Raw genomic sequence first — 20,889 nt, forward strand, 5'->3', positions numbered from 1 at the left:
TGGGTAAAGAAAGTTTGTAGTCAACAAAGTATGCAGGAGTCATGAGGCAAGTAGCAAAATGCACAATAAAAAAATTATATATATAACGACTTGGGGCTAGCCATTGTAAGTTCAGAGTCACTCGCCCCAACAGTGCGTGAGTGCTGGAGGCGAGCAAAATCTTGGGAGAGAGGGGGGGAGACCTATACCAGACAGGGGGAGACAGGCCAGGGCAGACGATGAACAGATCGGCAGGTGGAATCCAAGCAGCAGTGCAGCAGGCAATGGGAGTAGGTGTCACACCCACTTGGGAGAAGCTTTTATTTATGGAGGCAGATTTCTTGTAGAAAATGCCAGTGACTGATCTCTGGACAGCAGGAGGGGGCTTCAGAGGACGCTTCAAAGACTCCTGCCACTTGTTGGACCCAAAGGTCTCGGCACCTTTTACTTCACACCTTGGTGCTAATTGAATTTGTATCTGGTCTGTCCTTGCAAGCCTGACAGCCTTAACTCAGCATTCAGTCCCCATAAAGTCAAATATATCATTGTAATGTACTTTATATTTAATTTTTTCAATTTTTTCTTTTTATTCTTGGCTTTCAAAATAGCATCAGATCAAACACTACTCACTCATTTCCAGGTTGGATGGTGTCCTCAGGTCTCTGCTGTTTGTTTGCTAGAGCACCCTCCGTATAGCTTGGAAAAAGAAAAACCTTGGAAGCAGTAATCTCTATGGTTAATTTTGGTCAAAATTAGGTTGTAGGTTTGGAGTTTTGATCTGGAGTGAAGGCCATGCTGTGAAGGGTAGCATCCTGCATATGTACCTGCCGAAAAATCCAAGTTTATCTAATTCCAAATCTATCCTTTTATAAAAAACATGTTGAAAAATGTGAGAGCTCACATGCAGCTGTGTCTCTCTCTGAGGGGGGCGTGCCTCTGGACTGAACAAATGCAGACTGATCAGCTCTTTAGGGACATCTGTCATTTTAATATTTATTGATAAAATGACATACAAATGGTAATTGGAGCACATATAATACACAATAGTGAAGATACAACTTGAATTTAGACTCAACATGGACAGTACAGTACATTTTTATATGAAAATAAGTAAAATACATCGTATATAATACAGGAAGAGCAATATCTCAGACTGTTTACATGGAGTTCCACCTTAGTGAATCTCCTGCCATTCATTTTATTGTAAGATTCATTCATTCACTTATTTACATTAGTAGAAAAAAATGCATTGTAGTAGACAGAGTAGCAACAGGCCTCGCTGTGATCTGATTATAAAGCTGTTAGTAAGGTTGTTGGTTGATAAAATTCTAGTAACAGCGTATGAGTTCACGCCACACCAGTCCATCATCCCCAGCCTCCTCTTATTGGCTGCTTCTGCTGGGTCTCCCCAAGCTGACATTGTAGGTGATCATGTGGAAGTTGTCCCAGGCGTAGAGCTTCCTCTGGGCGTGGTTGTAGTCCACCATGCTGTTGTAGCGGTAGTGGTTCTTAAAGGGCACCGCCATGCCTCGGCCCTGGCCGGTGGCCGTGTCGAACACGTGGTTGACGGTGGTGTCTGGGGCGGTGTAGCTGGCCACCGTGTAGAGCCGACCGCAGATCATGAAGGAGTTAGCCACTGTGTTCTTCCTGATGTTGGTCTCCCAGCTCCTCTTCACCTCCAGGCTCTCAGAGTCCAGCTGGGACACCACGATGGCTCCCTTGGCCTTGCTGGTGCTGTAGATGGCCCACAGGCCCTGCTCGTCCACCGCCAGGTCAATGTCTGTGTAGCCGCCCCAGGAGTAGGGGTGCTGGCCGTGGAAGCCAGCGTGGGGGAGGTCCAGGCGTGCCGCCAGGCTCTCGTAGGCAAGGTCGTAGCGGAGCAGGGTGCGGCTGCGTCGGCGCTGGTAGTAGAGGGAGCCGCGGTACAGGGTGGCCCCTGTGCTCTCCACGGGCTCTGGCAGCACCATAACCTTCATGGGGAAGCCCTTGGCAAACTGCTCCATGTCCTCATAGGCGAAAAGCTGGCGCACGTCCGTGCCCACTGTGTCGATGCGCCACACCGTCTTGTTTCCGTATGGAGAGGCCATGGGCTCAGGGTCCTGCAGCCACACCCCGTACTTCCCTGTGATGCTGTCAGCCTTTCGGTGCAGGACGGGCTCTCCCACAGACACCAGCTCACCACAGCCTGGACACAGATAGAGGGTAGTTACATTAAATTCAATCTTTGTCTCCACAAGGGAATTATGTCAAGTAAATTGGAATATGTGCTTTGTGAAATATACAGTACATTTTTCTCAAATTTCATTATCACGATCACTACCTTTATGGTCATCTCTCATTTATTTTAGTTTTTAGAGGTGACGTGCATATACATTATACACTGAACAAAAATATAAGCACAACATGTAAACTGTTAGTCCCATGTTTAATGAGCTGAAATAAACGATCCCAGAAATTTTCCATACTCACAAAAGCTTATTTCTCTCAAATTTTGTGCACATATTTGTTTACATCCCTGTTAGTGAGCATTTATCATTTGCTAAGATAATCCATCCACCTGACAGGTGTGGCATATCAAGAAGCTGGTTAAACCTCATGATCATTAAACAGGTGCACCTTTTGCTGGGGACAATAAAAGACCACTCCAAAATGTGCAGTTTTGTCACACAATACAATGCCACAGATGTCTCAAGTTTTGAGGGAGCGTGCAGTTTTAGAGAATTTAGCAGTATGTCCGACCGGCCTCACAACCGTAGAAAACGTGTATGGTGTTGTGTGGGCGGGCGAGTGGTTTGTTGATGTCAACATTGTGAACAGAGTGTTCCATGGTGGCAGTGGGGTTATGGTATGGGTAGGCTATGGACAATGAACACAATTGCATTTTATCGATGGCTATTTGAATGCACAGAAATACCGTGATGAGATCCTGAGGCCCATTGTGAGGCCCAATTTGTTGAAGATACTGTATCTGTGACCAACAGATGCATATCTGTATTCCCAGTCATCTGAAATCCATAGATTAGGGCCTAATACATTTATTTAAATAGACTGATTTCCTCATATGAACTGTAACAGTAAAATCTTTGATATTGTTGCATGTTGCATTTATATTTTTGTTCAGTGTAGTTGGTGTGTAGTGACTTTAAGAAGCCACCAGGGGGAGGTAGATACAAGTTAGAGCAGTAGTTTTCAAACTTTTTCAACAGGACCCCATTGTTTTGCCAGAATTTCTGTCGACCCCACCCCAAATCCAACCTTAAAATCTGTACATTTTGATTTTTACATCAACAAATAACATTCAATTCATTACATTTTCCATATCTCTTTTCACAATGAAAAGAAACCAATAAATATATTTACTCAATAAAAAATGTCTTTCTCAATTTTTTTGGTATATTGTCCCATACAATAATCTGTACTCTAAATGTTTTGTTCCCAAAAACAAAAACAATCCCAAAAAACGACCTGTGTGGTTCTGCCCAGCGTCTTGAATGAGACGTGATGCTGGGACCTCAGTCACCTCTGCCTTCATCTCCTGATAGAGAGAGTCTGAGAGGAAGAGAGAGAGAGAAATAACATTTTATTCAATGGTTTATTTGGTGGCTGAAGTCATAAATAACTCAAAACATACAGCATCAATAATCCTGAACACATTCAAAGATGACACACTGACAACATGAAGGCATCTTGATATGTGCTCCAGTCATTTGACATGCAGCGCAGCCCCCTATTTAAGTTATTACATTCCCCAAAGGATCACAGACACTTAAACCAACATGCAACACGCACAAGTGACAGAGTTGTAAAAGGAGCATCCGTGTGGTAAATACCATTCCGCTAACGCAACCAAGCAGTGCATTCTGAAACCTGACCTGTACTCCACTCAGTTTACATTATAACACTTTGATTTTGACCAGATCAGATAAACAAACACTCACCATCCACAGTTCCTAACTCACATACACTCCTAGAAAAAAAGGTGCTATCTAGAAACTTAAAGGGTTCTTCAGCTGTCCCCATATGATAACCTTTTGAAGAACACTTTTTGGTTCCATGTAGAATGCTTTCTACAGATGGTTCTATCAGGAACCAAAAAGGGCTCCTATGGGGACAGCTGAGGAACCCTTTAGGAACTCTTTTCTCTAAAAGTATATATAATAATTCATTTTCACACAGTTCAGGGGTGGGTTATAAGTGATGATGTGAGACAGTAGAGACTCACCGCTGGCTGGTCTCTGGTTGAGCTTGTGAAGTGGGAGTCCTGCTCCAGTGGCTTGGTGCTTGTGGCAGGGTCTCTGTCGCAGTGTCTCAGCCTCCGCACTCAGTTCGTCCACCCTCCTCTGGAGCCCCTGCACCTGCCTGTTCAGCTGCTCCTTGTCCCCCTGCAGCTGGCTCTTATCTCTCATGGCCTGGGAGTATGCTTCCTGGATGGTCTTGTCTCCCCCAGCCCCCGGACCCTCTCCCCCTGCTCCCTTGCCCCCCAGCAGCCTGCTGACCAGGGCCTCCAGCAGGGTGAGACGAGATTTCACCCCCTCCATATCTGGTCCTCCGCTGGCCCCGGGGCAGCTCGCCTCGGCAGGGTTGTCCACGGTGAAGGTGTACTGACAGCGCCCGGTGTGGTCATTGGAGCGTCTCAGGGAGGCTCTGTCCTGGCTCTGGGAGCTCAGAACCAGGCAGGACAGACACAAGGCAACCTGGAGCCACATTCTGGAGGACAGGTGGATGGATCACCTGGGTCTCAGACTGGATCACTCTCTTGGTCCTTCAGGAGTTGTTCTCTTTCTTTCTTTCTGATGGATCAGAGGACCTGTGATGGAACCTTTCAGCCGAGATCAGGTTTATATCCTGTTGAATTCTTTGCGTGGTCTCTTTATTTCTGACTTTGCGTAGTAATGATATTTTTTTCTTCCTTTCCTTCTTTTGGTTTTGTTATTGTTCTGTCTCTTCTCCCTCTCCCTGGTCTTTTGGTTGTGTTATTGTTCTGTCTCTTCTCCCTCTCCCTGGTCTTTTGGTTGTGTTATTGTTCTGTCTCTTCTCCCTCTCCCTGGTCTTTTGGTTGTGTTATTGTTATTGTTCTGTCTCTTCTCCCTCTCCCTGGTCTTTTGGTTGTGTTATTGTTCTGTCTCTTCTCCCTCTCCCTGGTCTTTTGGTTGTGTTATTGTTCTGTCTCTTCTCCCTCTCCCTGGTCTTTTGGTTGTGTTATTGTTCTGTCTCTTCTCCCTCTCCCTGGTCTTTTGGTTGTGTTATTGTTCTGTCTCTTCTCCCTCTCCCTGGTCTTTTGTCACTGTCTGTTGTTCTCTGAGTTAGAACACGCTGCAAGTGGGATATTTATACAGTCAACTAGCATAGTGTGGGAGGGGACAAGGATCATGGCTGCACATCTGAGATGGGGCATGGGGGGGAGGGGGGGGGGGGGGGGTAGTAGCTAGGCGGTGTGACACCATGTGTTCTGAGATAGAGTTAATTTAACACCGTTTTTTTCTGTCTATGTTTTATTGTGTCTGTCTGTAATAGTTGTTTGTCTGCAGTATACTGTATGTCTGCAGTTATTTATCAAAACATAGGTTGTATTTGTCTATACTGAACATCTTTGTGTCTGTCTGTCTGATCCACTTTATCATAGTAACGATGGCTACTCAGTGTTTACTTCCTTTATAGCCGATAGTTATATAATGAAATCACCATATGATTAAACTCTCCCCAGGCACAATGTCCAATATCTCTTGGATTTATCACCAGTTAGGTAGCGTCCTATGCACCTGCATTTTAGGTGTGAAGTACAGGTAAGCTCTGGGCTAAGGTTCAGCGAATGTACTATTGCATCCTGTCTGCTTGTCTTAGTCTAAACAGGTCTGGGATGTCCAGCTGCCGTCCACCCCTTGCCCCCCACAACAGGCCAACCCAGTTTAGCCTGGTCCCAAATCTAAGGGAAAACCAGTTCACCTGTACACCTGAGGGCAGTCGGGCACTCTGCTCTGCCAGGGCAGGATGTCTGGAGGGTGGTTAGGATTAGGAATGTGGTGAGCACAGACGGTCCATCCTTCCTCCCTAACCCATAGTTTTCTTTATCTGGCTGCTTCACTCTGCCATCATAAATCTAGCTAAAGGATGGGGATGATTAGGGAATATTTGACTGGACATCATCCCACTCTTGTGTAACAGAAAGCTTTCATTACAACGTGATTCATTAAGGAACGTTGGGACAGGGTTTTAGTCACCTCCTCTTTCTTTCCCCTCACATGCAGGAGTCCCCACCTCCCACTTCTCTTCTCTCTCTGCCTCCTTCTCCTCCCACCGCTCTCCCCCTGGCTAGCCACCTTCTTCTCCCCCCTCCTTCTGGCTAGCCACCGTCTCCTTTCTCCCTTTCCCCCTGTCCTCCCACCTCTCTCCCCCGCCCCCCTGGCAAGCCACCTTCTTCTCCCGCCTCCTGTTCCCCGGGCGCCGAAAACGTGAGATGTTGATTGTGGCAGCCCCACGCACCTCTCTGATTCAGAGGGGTTGGGTTAAATGCGGAAGACACATTTCAGTTGATGGCATTCAGTTGTAAAACTGACTAGGTATCCCCCTTTTCCTTTCCTTCTGGCTAGCCAACATCTCTTTTCTCGCTCAACTTCTGGCTAGCCACCCTCTCTACTCTTCCCTCTCCCTGGCCTGCTACCAGCTTGAGATCTGGCAGTTGGTCTGTCTGTCAGTTGGTTTTGGGGGCCAGTTTTGTGAAGTGCCAACACACACACACACACACACATGTTTATGACTGAGGGAGGGGACAGGGGAGCAGTTTGGAACCACATGGCTCAGACTGTCACGCCCTGACCGTAGAGATCCTTTTTATGTCTCTATTTTGGTTGGTCAGGGCGTGAGTTTGGGTGGGCATTCTATGTCTGGTGTTCTATGTTGTCCTTGTTTTGTATTTCTATGTGTTTGGCCTGTAATGGTTCCCAATCAGAGGCAGCTGTCTATCGTTGTCTCTGATTGAGAATCATACTTAGGTAGCCTGTTCCCACCTGTGTTTGTGGGTGGTTATTTTCTGTTTAGTGTTTTTCGTCACCTTACAGGACTGTTCGTTTGTCGTTTTTGTTGTTTTGTTCAGTGTTCAGTTGTTTTATTAAAATAATGAACACTTACCACGCTGCACCTTGGTCCTCCTCTCCTTCTCCCGACGACGAACGTTACAGAACCACCCACCACCAAAGGACCAAGCAGCGTGGGAAAATGGACTCCTGGACATGGGAGGAAATTTTGGACGGCAAGGGACCCTGGGCACAGCCGGGGGAGTATCACCGTCCGAAAGAGGAGCTGGAGGCAGCTAGAGCGGTGCGGCGACACTACGGGGAATTGGCGCGAGGTAACTGGCACGAGAGGCAGCCCCAGAATTTTTTTGGGGGGTGGCACACGGGGAGATTGGCGGACTCAGGTAGGAGACCTGAGCCAACTCCCCATGCTTACCGTGGCGAGAGAGTGACTGGGCAGGCACCGTGTTATGCGGTGAAGCGCACGGTGTCCCCAGTGCGCACGCATAGCCCGGTGCGCTACATCGCAGCTCCTCGCATCGGCCGGGCTAGAGTGGGCATCGAGCCATGAGGGATGATGCCGGCTCAGCGCATCTGGTCTCCAGTGCGTCTCCTCGGCCCGGGGTATACTGCACCAGCCCTACGCACGGTATCCCCGGTTCGCCAGCACAGCCCAGTGCGGCCTGTTCCAACTCCCCGCACTTGCCTGGCTACAGGGGGGACCCAGCCAGGAAGAGTTGTGCTAGCTCTGCGCTCGAGACCGCCAGTACGCCTCCACGGTCCAGTGCATCCGGTGCCTCGGCCAAGGACAAGGCCTCCTGCATGTCTCCCCAGCCTGGTGAGTTCTGTGCATGTGCTAAGCCCTAACCCTCCTGCATGTCTCCCCAGCCTGGTGAGTCCTGTGCCTTCTCCCAGAGCCAGGCCTCCTGTGGGTCTCTCCATTCCAGTGATGATCCATGGCACGAAGCCTCCAGTGATGATCCATGGCAAGAAGCCTCCAGTGATGATCCATGGCAAGAAGCCTCCAGTGATGATCCATGGCACGAAGCCTCCAGTGATGATCCATGGCACGAAGCCTCCAGTGAGGATGCATGGCACGAAGCCTCCAGTGAGGATGCATGGCACGAAACCTCCAGTGAGGAGTTATGCCACGAGGCCTCCAACGAAGGACGCTAGTCCGGAGCCTCCAGCGTCGCCCTCTAGTCCGGAGCCTCCAGCGACGCCCTCTAATCCGGAGCCTCCAGCGACGCCCTCTAATCCGGAGCCTCCAGCGACGCCCTCTAGTCCGGAGCCTCCAGCGACGCCCTCTAGTCCGGAGCCTCCAGCGACGCCCTCTAGTCCGGAGCCTCCAGCGACGCCCTCTAGTCCGGAGCCTCCAGCGTCGCCCTCTAGTCCGGAGCCTCCATCGACGCCCTCTAGTCCGGAGCCTCCAGCGACGCCCTCTAGTCCGGAGCCTCCAGCGACGGGCTTCAGTCAGGAGCAGCCGGAGTCTCCCAGCCGGAGTCTCCCTCCTGTCCGGAGCAGCCGGAGTCGCCCTCCTGTCCGGGGCCCGCTGTGAGGGTCCCCGGTCCGGGGTCGGCGGAAAGGGTCCCCGCTCCAGAGGCGCCACCTAAGTGGGCCAAGACTAAGGTGGAGCGGGGTCCACGTCCCGCACCAGAGCCGCCACCGCGGTGAAATGCCCACCCAGACCCTCCCCTATAGGTTCAGGTTTTGCGGCCGGAGTCCGCACCTTTGGGGGGGGGTACTGTCACGCCCTGACCGTAGAGATCCTTTTTATGTCTCTATTTTGGTTGGTCAGGGCGTGAGTTTGGGTGGGCATTCTATGTCTGGTGTTCTATGTTGTCCTTGTTTTGTATTTCTATGTGTTTGGCCTGTAATGGTTCCCAATCAGAGGCAGCTGTCTATCGTTGTCTCTGATTGAGAATCATACTTAGGTAGCCTGTTCCCACCTGTGTTTGTGGGTGGTTATTTTCTGTTTAGTGTTTTTCGTCACCTTACAGGACTGTTCGTTTGTCGTTTTTGTTGTTTTGTTCTGTGTTCAGTTGTTTTATTAATATAATGAACACTTACCACGCAGCACCTTGGTCCTCCACTCCTTCTCCCGACGACGAACGTTACACAGACACGATAGTCGCTTAAAGAAAAAAACAAATGATAGGGAGAATGGAGGATCTGCAGAAGAGAAGAGGTAGCAGGGAGAATCACTAAGATAATAACAGATCCTCCATCTCCTCTCCCCCTCCCCTCGGGGGAACGGAGTAATGGTTTTTGCATATTTACTCTTGGCACAGCTACGGTCGACTCAAATTCAAAACATTGCTTGAGTGATGATTTATTTTCTATTCCCTCCCCCCTTCCCAGTCATCCACCCCTATGCTTCCAACTCAAATTCACCACATACTCACTAAAAAGTGTTTGTTCCACAATATAAAACTCAAACTCCCCTGGTTGGCTCAACAGGATATACTTCATGTTTCACTGTGGAATCTCCAGCAGTGTTTCCACCGTACGTTCGTTCACCTCTCCAATGTTTTTTTCTGACGTAAAGTTACGGTGCTTCAGGCATCCTATTTTTCTCCAGCCCTGTCCATGGCCCCTGGCCCCCTGCCTCATAGTCGCCACAGAGAAAATACAGGCAGTCTACAGGCGGTCAGCTGCAGTCTCTCGGTGAGGGGCCAGGACTGTTTGGGCCAGGACTGTTTGGGCACGGACACACCGGTAGCATTTGCCGGCCAAGAGTACTTAGCACCTCTGAACAGAGTGCCGCCTGTAATTTGTAACTGAGTGCAAACCAATTCTACATGTAGAATCGCGCAAAAATATTGGTCCACCAGTCGGTGGGTCCCTAAAACACACCCTGCCGAATGAATGGCAGATGAATGGCAGATCAACAGTCTGTGTGGTGTTTGTGATCCCTTAGTCCAATGAGACACCAGACTGCTGCTTAAAATGGACTCCTGATGCCTCTGCCATGCACTTAATTAGGATGGCTTATTTAGTATTTGTTCAATTAAAAAGACAGACCACAAAAGCAGATAATGTTATTTCTTTAGATTTATCAGCAGCCCAAGTGGTTTGACTACTGCTGGGCTACAGCACCCAGAGTGTACTTTAGAAACTATTCATACCTCTTGACTTATTCCACATTTTGTTGTGTTACAGCCTGAATTCAAAATGTATAAAATATTTGATTTCTCAACCACCTACACACAATAACCCATAATGACAAAAATAAAACATGTTTTTAGACATTTTTGCAAATGTATTGAAAATTAAGTACAGAAATATCTCATATTCACAACCCTGAGTCAATACATGTTAGAATCACCTTTGGCAGCGATTACAGCTCTGAGTGTTTCTGGGTACATTTCTAAGAGCTTTACACACCTGGATGGTACAATATTTGCACATTATTCTTTAAAACATTCTTCAAAGTATGTCAAGTTGATTGTTGATCATTGCTAGACAGCCATTTTCAAGTCGTGCCATAGATTTTCAAGCCGATTTGTCAAAACTGTAACTAGGCCACTCAGGAACATTCAGTGTCGTATTGGTAAGCAACTCCAGTGTATATTTGGCCTTGTGTTTTAGGTTATTGTCCTGCTGAAAGGTAAATTAGTTTCCCAGTGTCTGTTGGAAAGCACACTGAATCAGGTTTTCCTCTAGGATTTTGCCTGTGCTTAGCTCTATTCTGTTTCTTTTTATCCTAAAGAAAACTCCCTAGTCCTTGCTGATAACAAGCATACATACCCATAACATGATGTAGACACCAACATGCTTTAAAATATGAAGAGTGGTACTCAGTTGGATTTGCCCCAAACATAACGCTTTTTATTCAAAACATAAAGATAATTTCTTTGCCACATTTTTTGTAGTTTTACTTTAGTGCCTTACTGCAAACAGGATGCATGTTTTCACTCTGTCATTTAAGTTAGTATTGTGGAATAACTACAATGTTGTTGATCCATCCTCAGTTTTCTCCTATAACAGCTGCAACTGTTTTAAAGTCACCTTTGGCCTCATGATGAAATCCCTGAGCGGTTCCCTTCCTCTCCGGCAACTGAGTTAGGAAGGACACCTGTATCTTTGTAGTGACTGGGTGTATCGATACACCATCCAAAATGTAATTAATAACATCACCATGCTCAAAGGGATATTCAATGTCTGCATTTTTTTGTTACCCATCTACTAATAGGTGCCCTTCTTTGCGAGGCATTGGAAAACCTCCTTGGTCTTTGTGGTTGAATCTGTTTTTGATATTCACTGCTTGACTGAGGGACTTTACAGATAATTATATGTGTGGGGTACAGAAATTAGGTAGTCGGTCACGCCCTGATCTGTTTCACCTGTCCTTGTGATTGTCTCCACCCCCTCCAGGTGTCGCTTATTTTCCCCAGTGTATTTATCCCTGTTTCATGTCTCTCTGTGCCAGTTCGTCTAGTCTGTTTCAAGTCAACCAGCGTGTTTTTCCCGTGCTCCTGCCTTTGCTATTCTCTCTTTTGCTAGTCCTCCCGGTTTTGACCCTTGCCTGTTTTCTGGACTCCGTACCCGCCTGCCTGACCAGTCTGCCTGCCCTGACCTCGAGCCTGCCTGCCATTCTGTACCTTCTGGACTCTGATCTGGTTTTGATCTTTTGCCTGCCTACGACCATTCTCTTGCCACCCTTTTGGAACTAATAAATATCAAATATTCAAACCATCATCTGCCTCCCGTGTCTGCATCTGGGTCTGGCCCTGAGCCCTTATATAGTCATTAAAAAAATCATGTTCAACACTATTATTGCACACAGAGGGATTCCTTGCAACTTATTATGTGACTTGCTAAGCACATTTTTACTCCTGAACTTATTTAGGCTTGCCATAACAAAGGGATTGAATGCTTATTGACTCAAGACGTTTCAGCTTTTCATTTTTTATTAATTTGTAAAAATGTGCAAAAACATAATTCCACTTTGACATTATGGGGTATTGTGTGTATGCTAGTGACACAAAATGTTTAATTCGTTTTCAATTCAGGCTGTAACACAACAACACGAGGAAAAGGCTGTAACACAACAACACGAGGAAAAGGCTGTAACACAACAACACGAGGAAAAGGCTGTAACACAACAACACGAGGAAAAGGCTGTAACAACAACACGAGGAAAAGGCTGTAACACAACAACACGAGGAAAAGGCTGTAACACAACAACACGAGGAAAAGGCTGTAACACAACAACACGAGGAAAAGGCTGTAACACAACAACACGAGGAAAAGGCTGTAACACAACAACACGAGGAAAAGGCTGTAACACAACAACACGAGGAAAAGGCTGTAACACAACAACACGAGGAAAAGGCTGTAACACAACAACACGAGGAAAAGTCTGTAACACAGCAACACGAGGAAAAGGCTGTAACACAACAACACGAGGAAAAGGCTGTAACACAACAACACGAGGAAAAGGCTGTAACACAACAACACGAGGAAAAGGCTGTAACACAACAACACGAGGAAAAGGTGTGTGAACACTTTCTGAAGGAATTGTATATCTTTGTAAGAGTTGTGCATGTCACATTTTCTAGGAGAATAAATGGACAGATACTGTACATCAGATGGAGTAAAGAGTGAAGAAAATAATAGCAAGGAGGATGACCATCCTGGCAGAGACTCAGAAAATAAACTGAGACTCAAATCTCCTCTTGGACCAGTTTAGACCAGTTTTTTTTTAAAGATTCCAAGAAACCCTGAAGGTATAATACTAGCAGCATCCTTGGCAACAACTTCAGATTTCCACTCCTGAATACCAAAGGGAAGGCTTATGTTACAGATACATTGAGTTAAATAAGAATGACATACTTCCCCCCCTCAGAAAGGAAAAGAAAATTACATAAAAAAATCCAGAAGATGGACCCAGAAGCTTGAGACATTTTGAGAAGTATTAGTGAAGTGGGACATGGAAGTTGACGATGCATCTGATCCCGCATGACAAACATAAGGGATAAAGAGAGAAACAGTTGAAGTGGTGATCCAGGACAGTAAAAGGACTGTGGAAATAACTTCTGGTACCTGGAATAAGTTGCCAGCCTGTCAACAGACAAACAGACAACATTAGTTACTCAGACTAATCAATTTCAAATCGGTAATTTCAACAGCCTTTACCAACAGCCTTGAGGGTTGGGAAACAACAGATCTGCCTCTGGTGAGAGGCAAAACATTTTGTTTCAGAACAAATTATGAATTTTGCTCATTTTGTGGAGGCCAACACACTCATTAGCCCACACATTGTGGGGTAAAGGGTCATTTACATTGTGGTGATTGATATTTTATTAGGATCCCCATTAGTTGTTGCAAAAGCAGCAGCTACTCTTCCTGGGGTACACACAAAATTTGAAACATAATACAGAATGACATAATACAGAACATCATTAGACAAGAACAGCTCAAGGACAGAACTACATACATTTTTAAAAAGGCACACATAGCCTACATATCAATGAATACACACAAACTATCTAGGTCAAATAGGGGAGAGGCGTTGTGCCGCGAGGTGTTGCTTTATCTGTTTTTTGAAACCAGGTTTGCTGTTAATTTGAGCAATATGAGATGGAAGGAAGTTCCATGCAATAAGGGCTCTACATAATACTGTATGTTTTCTTGAATTTGGGGACTATGAAAAGACCCCTGGTGGCATGTCTGGTGGGAAAGGGTGTGTGTCAGAGCTGTGTGTAAGTTGACTATGCAAACAATTTGGGATTTTCAACACATTAATGTTTCTTATGAAAAGAAGAAGTGATCCAGTCAGTCTCTCCTCAACTCTTAGCCAAGAGAGACTGGCATGCATAGTATTTATATCAGCCCTCTGACTACAATTAAGAGCAAAACGTGCCGCTCTGTTCTGGGCCAGCTGCAGCTTAACTAGGTCTTTCCTTGCAGCACTGGACCACACGACTGGACAATAATCAAGATTAGACAAAACTAGAGCCTGCAGAACTTGCTTTTAGGAGTGTGGTGTCAAAAAAGCAGAGCATCTCTTTATTACGGCTGGACCCTTTCCCATCTTTGCAAACACTGAATCTATATGTTTTGAACATGTCAGTTTACAATCTAAGGTAACACCAAGTAATTTAGTCTCCTCAACTTGTTCAACAGCCACACCATTCATTACAAGATTCAGCTGAGGTATAGCACCTAAGGAATGATTTGTACCAAATAAAATGGTCTTAGTTTTAGAGATGTTGAGGACAAGTTTATTACTGGCCACCCATTCCAAAACAGACTGCAACTCTTTGTTAAGGGTTTCAGTGACTTCATTAGCTGTGGTTGCTGATGCGTATATGGTTGAATCATCAGTATACATGGACACACATGCTTTGTTTAATGCCAGTGGCAGGTCATTGGTAAAAATAGTAAAGAGTAGAGGGCCTAGAGAGCTGCCCTGCGGTACACCACACTTTACATGTTTGACATTAGAGACGCTTCCATTAAAGAAAACCCTTTGAGTTCTATTAGACAGATAGCTCTGAATCCACAATATGGCAGAGGTTGAAAAGCCATAGCAGTTAAGTTTTTTCAACAACAGGTGATTGGTTGGTGGTATGATTGGTCTGTTGTATTTGGCATGGGTCCTCAGATCCTCAACAGGTTCTACAGCTGTACCATCGAGAGCATCCTGACTTGTTGCATCACTGCCTGGTATGGCAACTGCTCGGCCTCCAACCGCAAGGCACTACAAAGTGTAGTGCGAACGGCCCAGTACATCACTGGGGCCAAGCTTCCTGCCATCCAGGACCTCTATACCAGGCGGTGTCAGAGGAAGGCCCTAAAAATTGTCAAAGACTCCAGTCACCCAAGTCATAGACTGTTCTCTCTGCTACCGCACGGCAAGCGGTACTGGAGTGCCAAGTCTAGGTCCAAGAGGCTTCTAAACAGCTTCTACCCCCAAGCCATAAGACTCCCGAACATCTAGTCAAATGGCTACCCAGACTATTTGCATTGCCCCACCCCCCACACCACTGCCACGCTCTGTTGTCATCTATGCATAGTCACTTTAATTAACTCTATCTACATGTACATACTACCTAAACTAACCGGTGCCCCCGCACGTTGACTCTGTACCGGCACCCCCCTATATATATTGTTATTTTTTACTGCTGCTCTTTAATTACTTGTTACTTTTATCTCTTATTCTTATCCGTATTTTTTGAAACTGCACTGTTGGTTAGGGGCTCGTAAGTAAGCATTTCACTGTAAGGTCTACTACACCTGTTGTATTTGGCGCATGTGACTAATAAAATTTGATTAGATTTCTGTATGCAGGGTGAGGTAGACGTGGTGAGGTAGACGCGCGCGCACGCACACACACACACACACACACACACACACACACACACACACACACACACACACACACACACACACACACACACACACACACACACACACACACACACACACACACACACACACACACACACACACACACACACACACACACACACACACACACACACAGTATGACCTCTTAACCCCAGAGGCAGCAGGTGGTTTCTTTCCCAGACATTCTTCATTTACCTCAGTGTTTACTTTACTACATGTAGCGTTACATGCATGTGACTATACCATAATGTAAGGCTGGTGAAAACAGAAATGACTCATTACTTTTGATTCATGTTGCTGGAAAAGGTGGCCTTCATGGTTGGTACACTACAGTAGTCCTGGTGTTGGGTACTGAGGTGGATACCGGGGGTGTTTTGTTGAGTCCTATAACTTAGCCCTCAGGCGATATGATGCGATGGTGGGATGGGATGTTTTTGTCTGTAAGGATTAAAGATCGTCTGCTGTCTGTCTGCTATGACTGTCTGCCAGGTGTAATCATGGTGGATCACACACTATATCCCTCTTCCTCCCCCCCTCCTCTTACTGTAAGTGTTGTTTAGTCACTCAGTGCTCACTGCCAGCCCAAGGCAGCCAGCCAGGTGTTTCTGGCCATAAGCCTTCATTAGTGATGCAGACAGACTAACATGGCACCAGACCATTATACAAACGCTCCACTGTAGACTGGCTACATAGTCACATCAGTCAGTGACACACACACACACACACACACACACACACACACACACACACACACACACACACACACACACACACACACACACACACACACACACACACACACACACACACACACACACACACACACACACACACACACACACACACACACACACACACACACATATACTGTAAAGGGTATGCATGCAGTACCAAAGGCTTTTTTCTCTCTCCCTTTCTCTCCCTTTCTCTCTCTGACACAATGAAAACAGCCTGATGTTGATTCAGATATGTTATTTTTGTTTCAGACATTTGCTACCATGCCGTAACACTGTATCATATGCAAATGTATCGCCATTTGTGATCTCTCTCCCTCACTGTTACTCTGTCCACCTGTCTGTCTGTCTGTCTGTCTCTGTCTGTCTGTCCATTTGTCTGTCTCTCTCTCTCCGAATATGTCATCTAAATATACAGTGTAAAATCATGGAATTCTAGATCCTCATAATTCCAGTAATACCCTCTTCACAAAGCAGCCTTCAGGCACGTTGTTCCATAAGTATAGGTCCTCGGAATACCAATGGCCGTAATACTGTACATTTAAAAGCCCCAATAAATTCCTCTTCTCATACTTTTGCTATGTAATGCAGCCAAGCACACTCCACTAGCCAATCAACCACTGTGCGTGTATATGTCCGTGTGTGTGTTGATTTTGTGTGCGTGTTCATTTTGTGTGTATGTAGTGTGTGTGTGTGTGTGTGCAGTATGTGCATTTGAAAGGTGTAATGTGTATGTTACGGGAAGAACAACTGTTTTCCTCATCGATGACAGTTTAACAGGGCACTCTGCCTCTGGTGCAACTAAGCCAAGAATTAGAGTTTGCCATCTAAATATTGATGGAGAGGCCTCCCGGGTGGCGCAGTGGTCTAGGGCACTGCATCGCAGTGCTAGCTGCACCACCAGAGTCTCTGGGTTCGCGCCCAGGCTCTGTCGCAGCCGGGAGGTCCGTGGGGCGACGCACAATTGGCATAGCGTCGTCCGGGTTAGGGAGGGTTTGGCCGGTAGGAATATCCTTGTCTCATCGCGCTCCAGCGACTCCTGTGGCGGGCCGGGCGCAGTGCGCGCTAACCAAGGGGGCCAGGTACACGGTGTTTCCTCAGACACATTGGTGCGGCTGGCTTCCAGGTTGGAGGCGTGCTGTGTTAAGAAGCAGTGCGGCTTGGTTGGGTTGTGCTTCAGAGGACGCATGGCTTTCGACCTTCGTCTCTCCCGAGCCCGTACGGGAGTTGTAGCGATGAGACAAGATAGTAATTACTAGCGATTGGATACCACGAAAATTGGGGAGAAAATGGGATAAAAAAAAAATATATATTGATGGAGGAGAGGATGAAGAAAGACATAAGAGAATCATAACTCTCCTTCCTCCAAGTAGTCTGGAGAGACCTGACCAGATGGAAGGAGTCATAAATAAGACAAAGGCAATCCATAACTGTACATAAAGATCTCTGCTAAGATGACAAGTCCCCGCAGATCTAGTAAACTTCAGACAAAAGCAACATTTTCATCTCATTTGGAGAAAGAACGTTGCAGCAGGCATAGGAGGTTGGTGGCACCTTAACTTGGGAGGACGGGCTAGTGGTAACGGCTGGAGCGGAATTAGTTAAATGGTATCAAATACATCAAACACATGGTTTTCATATGTTTGATGCCATTCCATTTGCTCCGTACCAGCCATTATTATGAGCCATCCTCCCCTCAGCAGCCTCCACTGGGAGCAGGGTAGGGGTAAATTCCATTTCAATTCAGGGGATGAATTCAAATTCTCGTGGGCACGTAAAGCGATTTTGATACACTTCCACCTGAATTGAATTGGAATTGACCAACAACACTGAGCATCAGCAGCAATAGCACCTATACCATTTAGAGTCTGACATTCTTAGGCTAAGTCCCAAATAGCACCATATTCCCTATGTAGTGCACTATATATAAAAAGTAGTGCACTACATAGGGAATAGAGCACCATTTGAGCCAGACACCTAGTAAAATCTGTTACTCCTACCTCTTGTCTTTGGCTCTGGACCTGTTGAAGGCAGTTGGAGGGAGATATGTGGTGTTGGGGTTTTGATGAGCCCAGCAGACGTCCCTGGCCATCAGGGAGATACCACTGTCCAAACACAGCGCCCCATGAACGATTCTGAGGGCCGGTTGAGCGAGACGGGGGGACGACACACGTGTGCACACACACACACACACACACACACACACACACACACACACACACACACACACACACACACACACACACACACACACACACACACACACACACACACACACACACACACACACACACAGTATAAACAGACACATTATGCAAAGTTTAACACAATCAAATATAATGGTAAAAACACTGATGCTAGAGCAAACATGGTGCTTGCGTTATCAACTCATACAGACATGTGTGTATGTCATCTTAGAAAGGTCTGCATGTTCCAAAAGGGAGACAGTGAAACAGTGAGGGCAGATGTAACTGACTGATTGATGAGGGTCAGATCTGAGAAGACTAAAGTTAGAGATCATAAATCAAATCAAACATATTGGTCACTGGCACCGAATACAACAGGTGTAAACTTTACAGTGAAATGCATGCTTACGAGCCCTTTCCCAATGATGCAAAGTCTTAAAAAAGTAGACAAATATTTGCTAAATAAAAAGGAAGTAGTAACACAATAAAAACAATAACGAGGCCGTATACAAGGAGTACCAGTACCGAGTCAATGTTCAGGGGTACAAGGTAGTTGAAGTATTTGAGGTAATACAGTATGTACATGTGGGTAGGGGTAAAAGTGACTTAGCATATTACACAGGAGGTTGGTTGCACCTTAATTGGGGAGGACAGGCTCCTAGTAATGGCTGGAGCGGAATATGTGGAATGGGTTCCACATGGGTTCCATGTGTTTGATACCATTCCATTGGCTCCTCTCCAAACATTATTATGAGCCGTCCTCCCCTCAGCAGCCTCCACTGATCAGCATATATAATAAATAGCGTAGCAGCAGCATATGGGAAGAGTGTGAAAGTGTGTCTATGTGTGAGTGTGTGTGTGTGGCGTCAATATGCATGTGTGTATGCGTTTTGTGTGGGTGCGCGCATATGTAGTGAGTGTGTGTGTATGTGTGTGTGTGAGTAGAGTCTAGTGAGTGTGTGGGTAGAGTCTAGTGAGTGTGTGGGTAGAGTCTAGTGAGTGTGTGGGTAGAGTCTAGTGAGTGTGTGGGTAGAGTCTAGTGAGTGTGTGGGTAGAGTCTAGTGAGTGTGTGTGTATGTGTGTGTGTGGGTAGAGTCTAGTGAGTGTGTGGGTAGAGTCTAGTGAGTGTGTAGGTAGAGTCTAGTGAGTGTGTGGGTAGAGTCTAGTGAGTGTGTGGGTAGAGTCTAGTGAGTGTGTGGGTAGAGTCTAGTGAGTGTGTGAGTAGAGTCTAGTGAGTGTGTGGGTAGAGTCTAGTGAGTGTGTGGGTAGAGTCTAGTGAGTGTGTGGGTAGAGTCTAGTGAGTGTGTGGGTAGAGTCTAGTGAGTGTGTTGGTAGAGTCTAGTGAGTGTGTGGGTAGAGTCTAGTGAGTGTGTGGGTAGAGTCTAGTGAGTGTGTGGGTAGAGTCTAGTGAGTGTGTGGGTAGAGTCTCGTGAGTGTGTGGGTAGAGTCCAGTGAGTGTGTGGGTAGAGTCTAGTGAGTGTGTGGGTAGAGTCTAGTGAGTGTGTGGGTAGAGTCTAGTGAGTGTGTGGGTAGAGTCTAGTGAGTGTGTGGGTAGAGTTTAGTGAGTGTGTGGGTAGAGTCTCGTGAGTGTGTGGGTAGAGTCTAGTGAGTGTGTGGGTAGAGTCTAGTGAGTGTGTGGGTAGAGTCTAGTGAGTGTGTGGGTAGAGTCTAGTGAGTGTGTGGGTAGAGTCTAGTGAGTGTGTGGGTAGAGTCTAGTGAGTGTGTGGGTAGAGTCTAGTGAGTGTGTGGGTAGAGTCTAGTGAGTGTGTGGGTAGAGTCTAGTGAGTGTGTGGGTAGAGTCTAGTGAGTGTGTGGGTAGAGTCTAGTGAGTGTGTGGGTAGAGTCTCGTGAGTGTGTGGGTAGAGTCTAGTGAGTGTGTGGGTAGAGTCTAGTGAGTGTGTGGGTAGAGTCTAGTGAGTGTGTGGGTAGTGTCTATTGAGTGTGTGGGTAGAGTCTAGTGAGTGTGTGGGTAGAGTCTAGTGAGTGTGTGGGTAGAATCTAGTGAGTGTGTGGGTAGAGTCTAGTGAGTGTGTGGGTAGAGTCTCGTGAGTGTGTGGGTAGAGTCTAGTGAGTGTGTGGGTAGAGTCTAGTGAGTGTGTGGGTAGAGTCTATTGAGTGTGTGGGTAGAGTCTAGTGAGTGTGTGGGTAGAGTCTCGTGAGTGTGTGGGTAGAGTCTAGTGAGTGTGTGGGTAGAGTCTAGTGAGTGTGTGGGTAGAGTCTAGTGAGTGTGTGGGTAGAGTCTAGTGAGTGTGTGGGTAGAGTCTAGTGAGTGTGTGGGTAGAGTCTCGTGAGTGTGTGGGTAGAGTCTAGTGAGTGTGTGGGTAGAGTCTCGTGAGTGTGTGGGTAGAGTCTAGTGAGTGTGTGGGTAGAGTCTAGTGAGTGTGTGGGTAGAGTCTAGTGAGTGTGTGGGTAGAGTCTAGTGAGTGTGTGGGTAGAGTCTAGTGAGTGTGTGGGTAGAGTCTCGTGAGTGTGTGGGTAGAGTCTAGTGAGTGTGTGGGTAGAGTCTAGTGAGTGTGTGGGTAGAGTCTAGTGAGTGTGTGGGTAGAGTCTAGTGAGTGTGTGGGTAGAGTCTAGTGAGTGTGTGGGTAGAGTCTAGTGAGTGTGTGGGTAGAGTCTAGTGAG

At 46.6% G+C, this 20,889-nt stretch overlaps 1 protein-coding gene across 1 annotated transcript; it reads right to left on the reverse strand.

Moving 5' to 3' along the window:
- Window positions 1-952: 952 nt before the first annotated feature.
- Window positions 953-5,280, reverse strand: LOC139550518 (myocilin-like). The gene is made up of 3 exons (XM_071361454.1): window positions 4,202-5,280; window positions 3,445-3,528; window positions 953-2,164 (listed from the first exon to the last, which is right to left on the reverse strand). Exons 1-3 carry the CDS (start codon window positions 4,683-4,685, stop codon window positions 1,362-1,364), a joined length of 1,371 nt encoding a protein of 456 aa, XP_071217555.1. The 5' UTR covers window positions 4,686-5,280; the 3' UTR covers window positions 953-1,361.
- Between the last annotated feature and the right edge of the window lie 15,609 nt (window positions 5,281-20,889).

Source organism: Salvelinus alpinus, chromosome 23 (genome assembly GCF_045679555.1).
Source record: "Salvelinus alpinus chromosome 23, SLU_Salpinus.1, whole genome shotgun sequence".
NCBI lineage: Eukaryota > Metazoa > Chordata > Actinopteri > Salmoniformes > Salmonidae > Salvelinus > Salvelinus alpinus.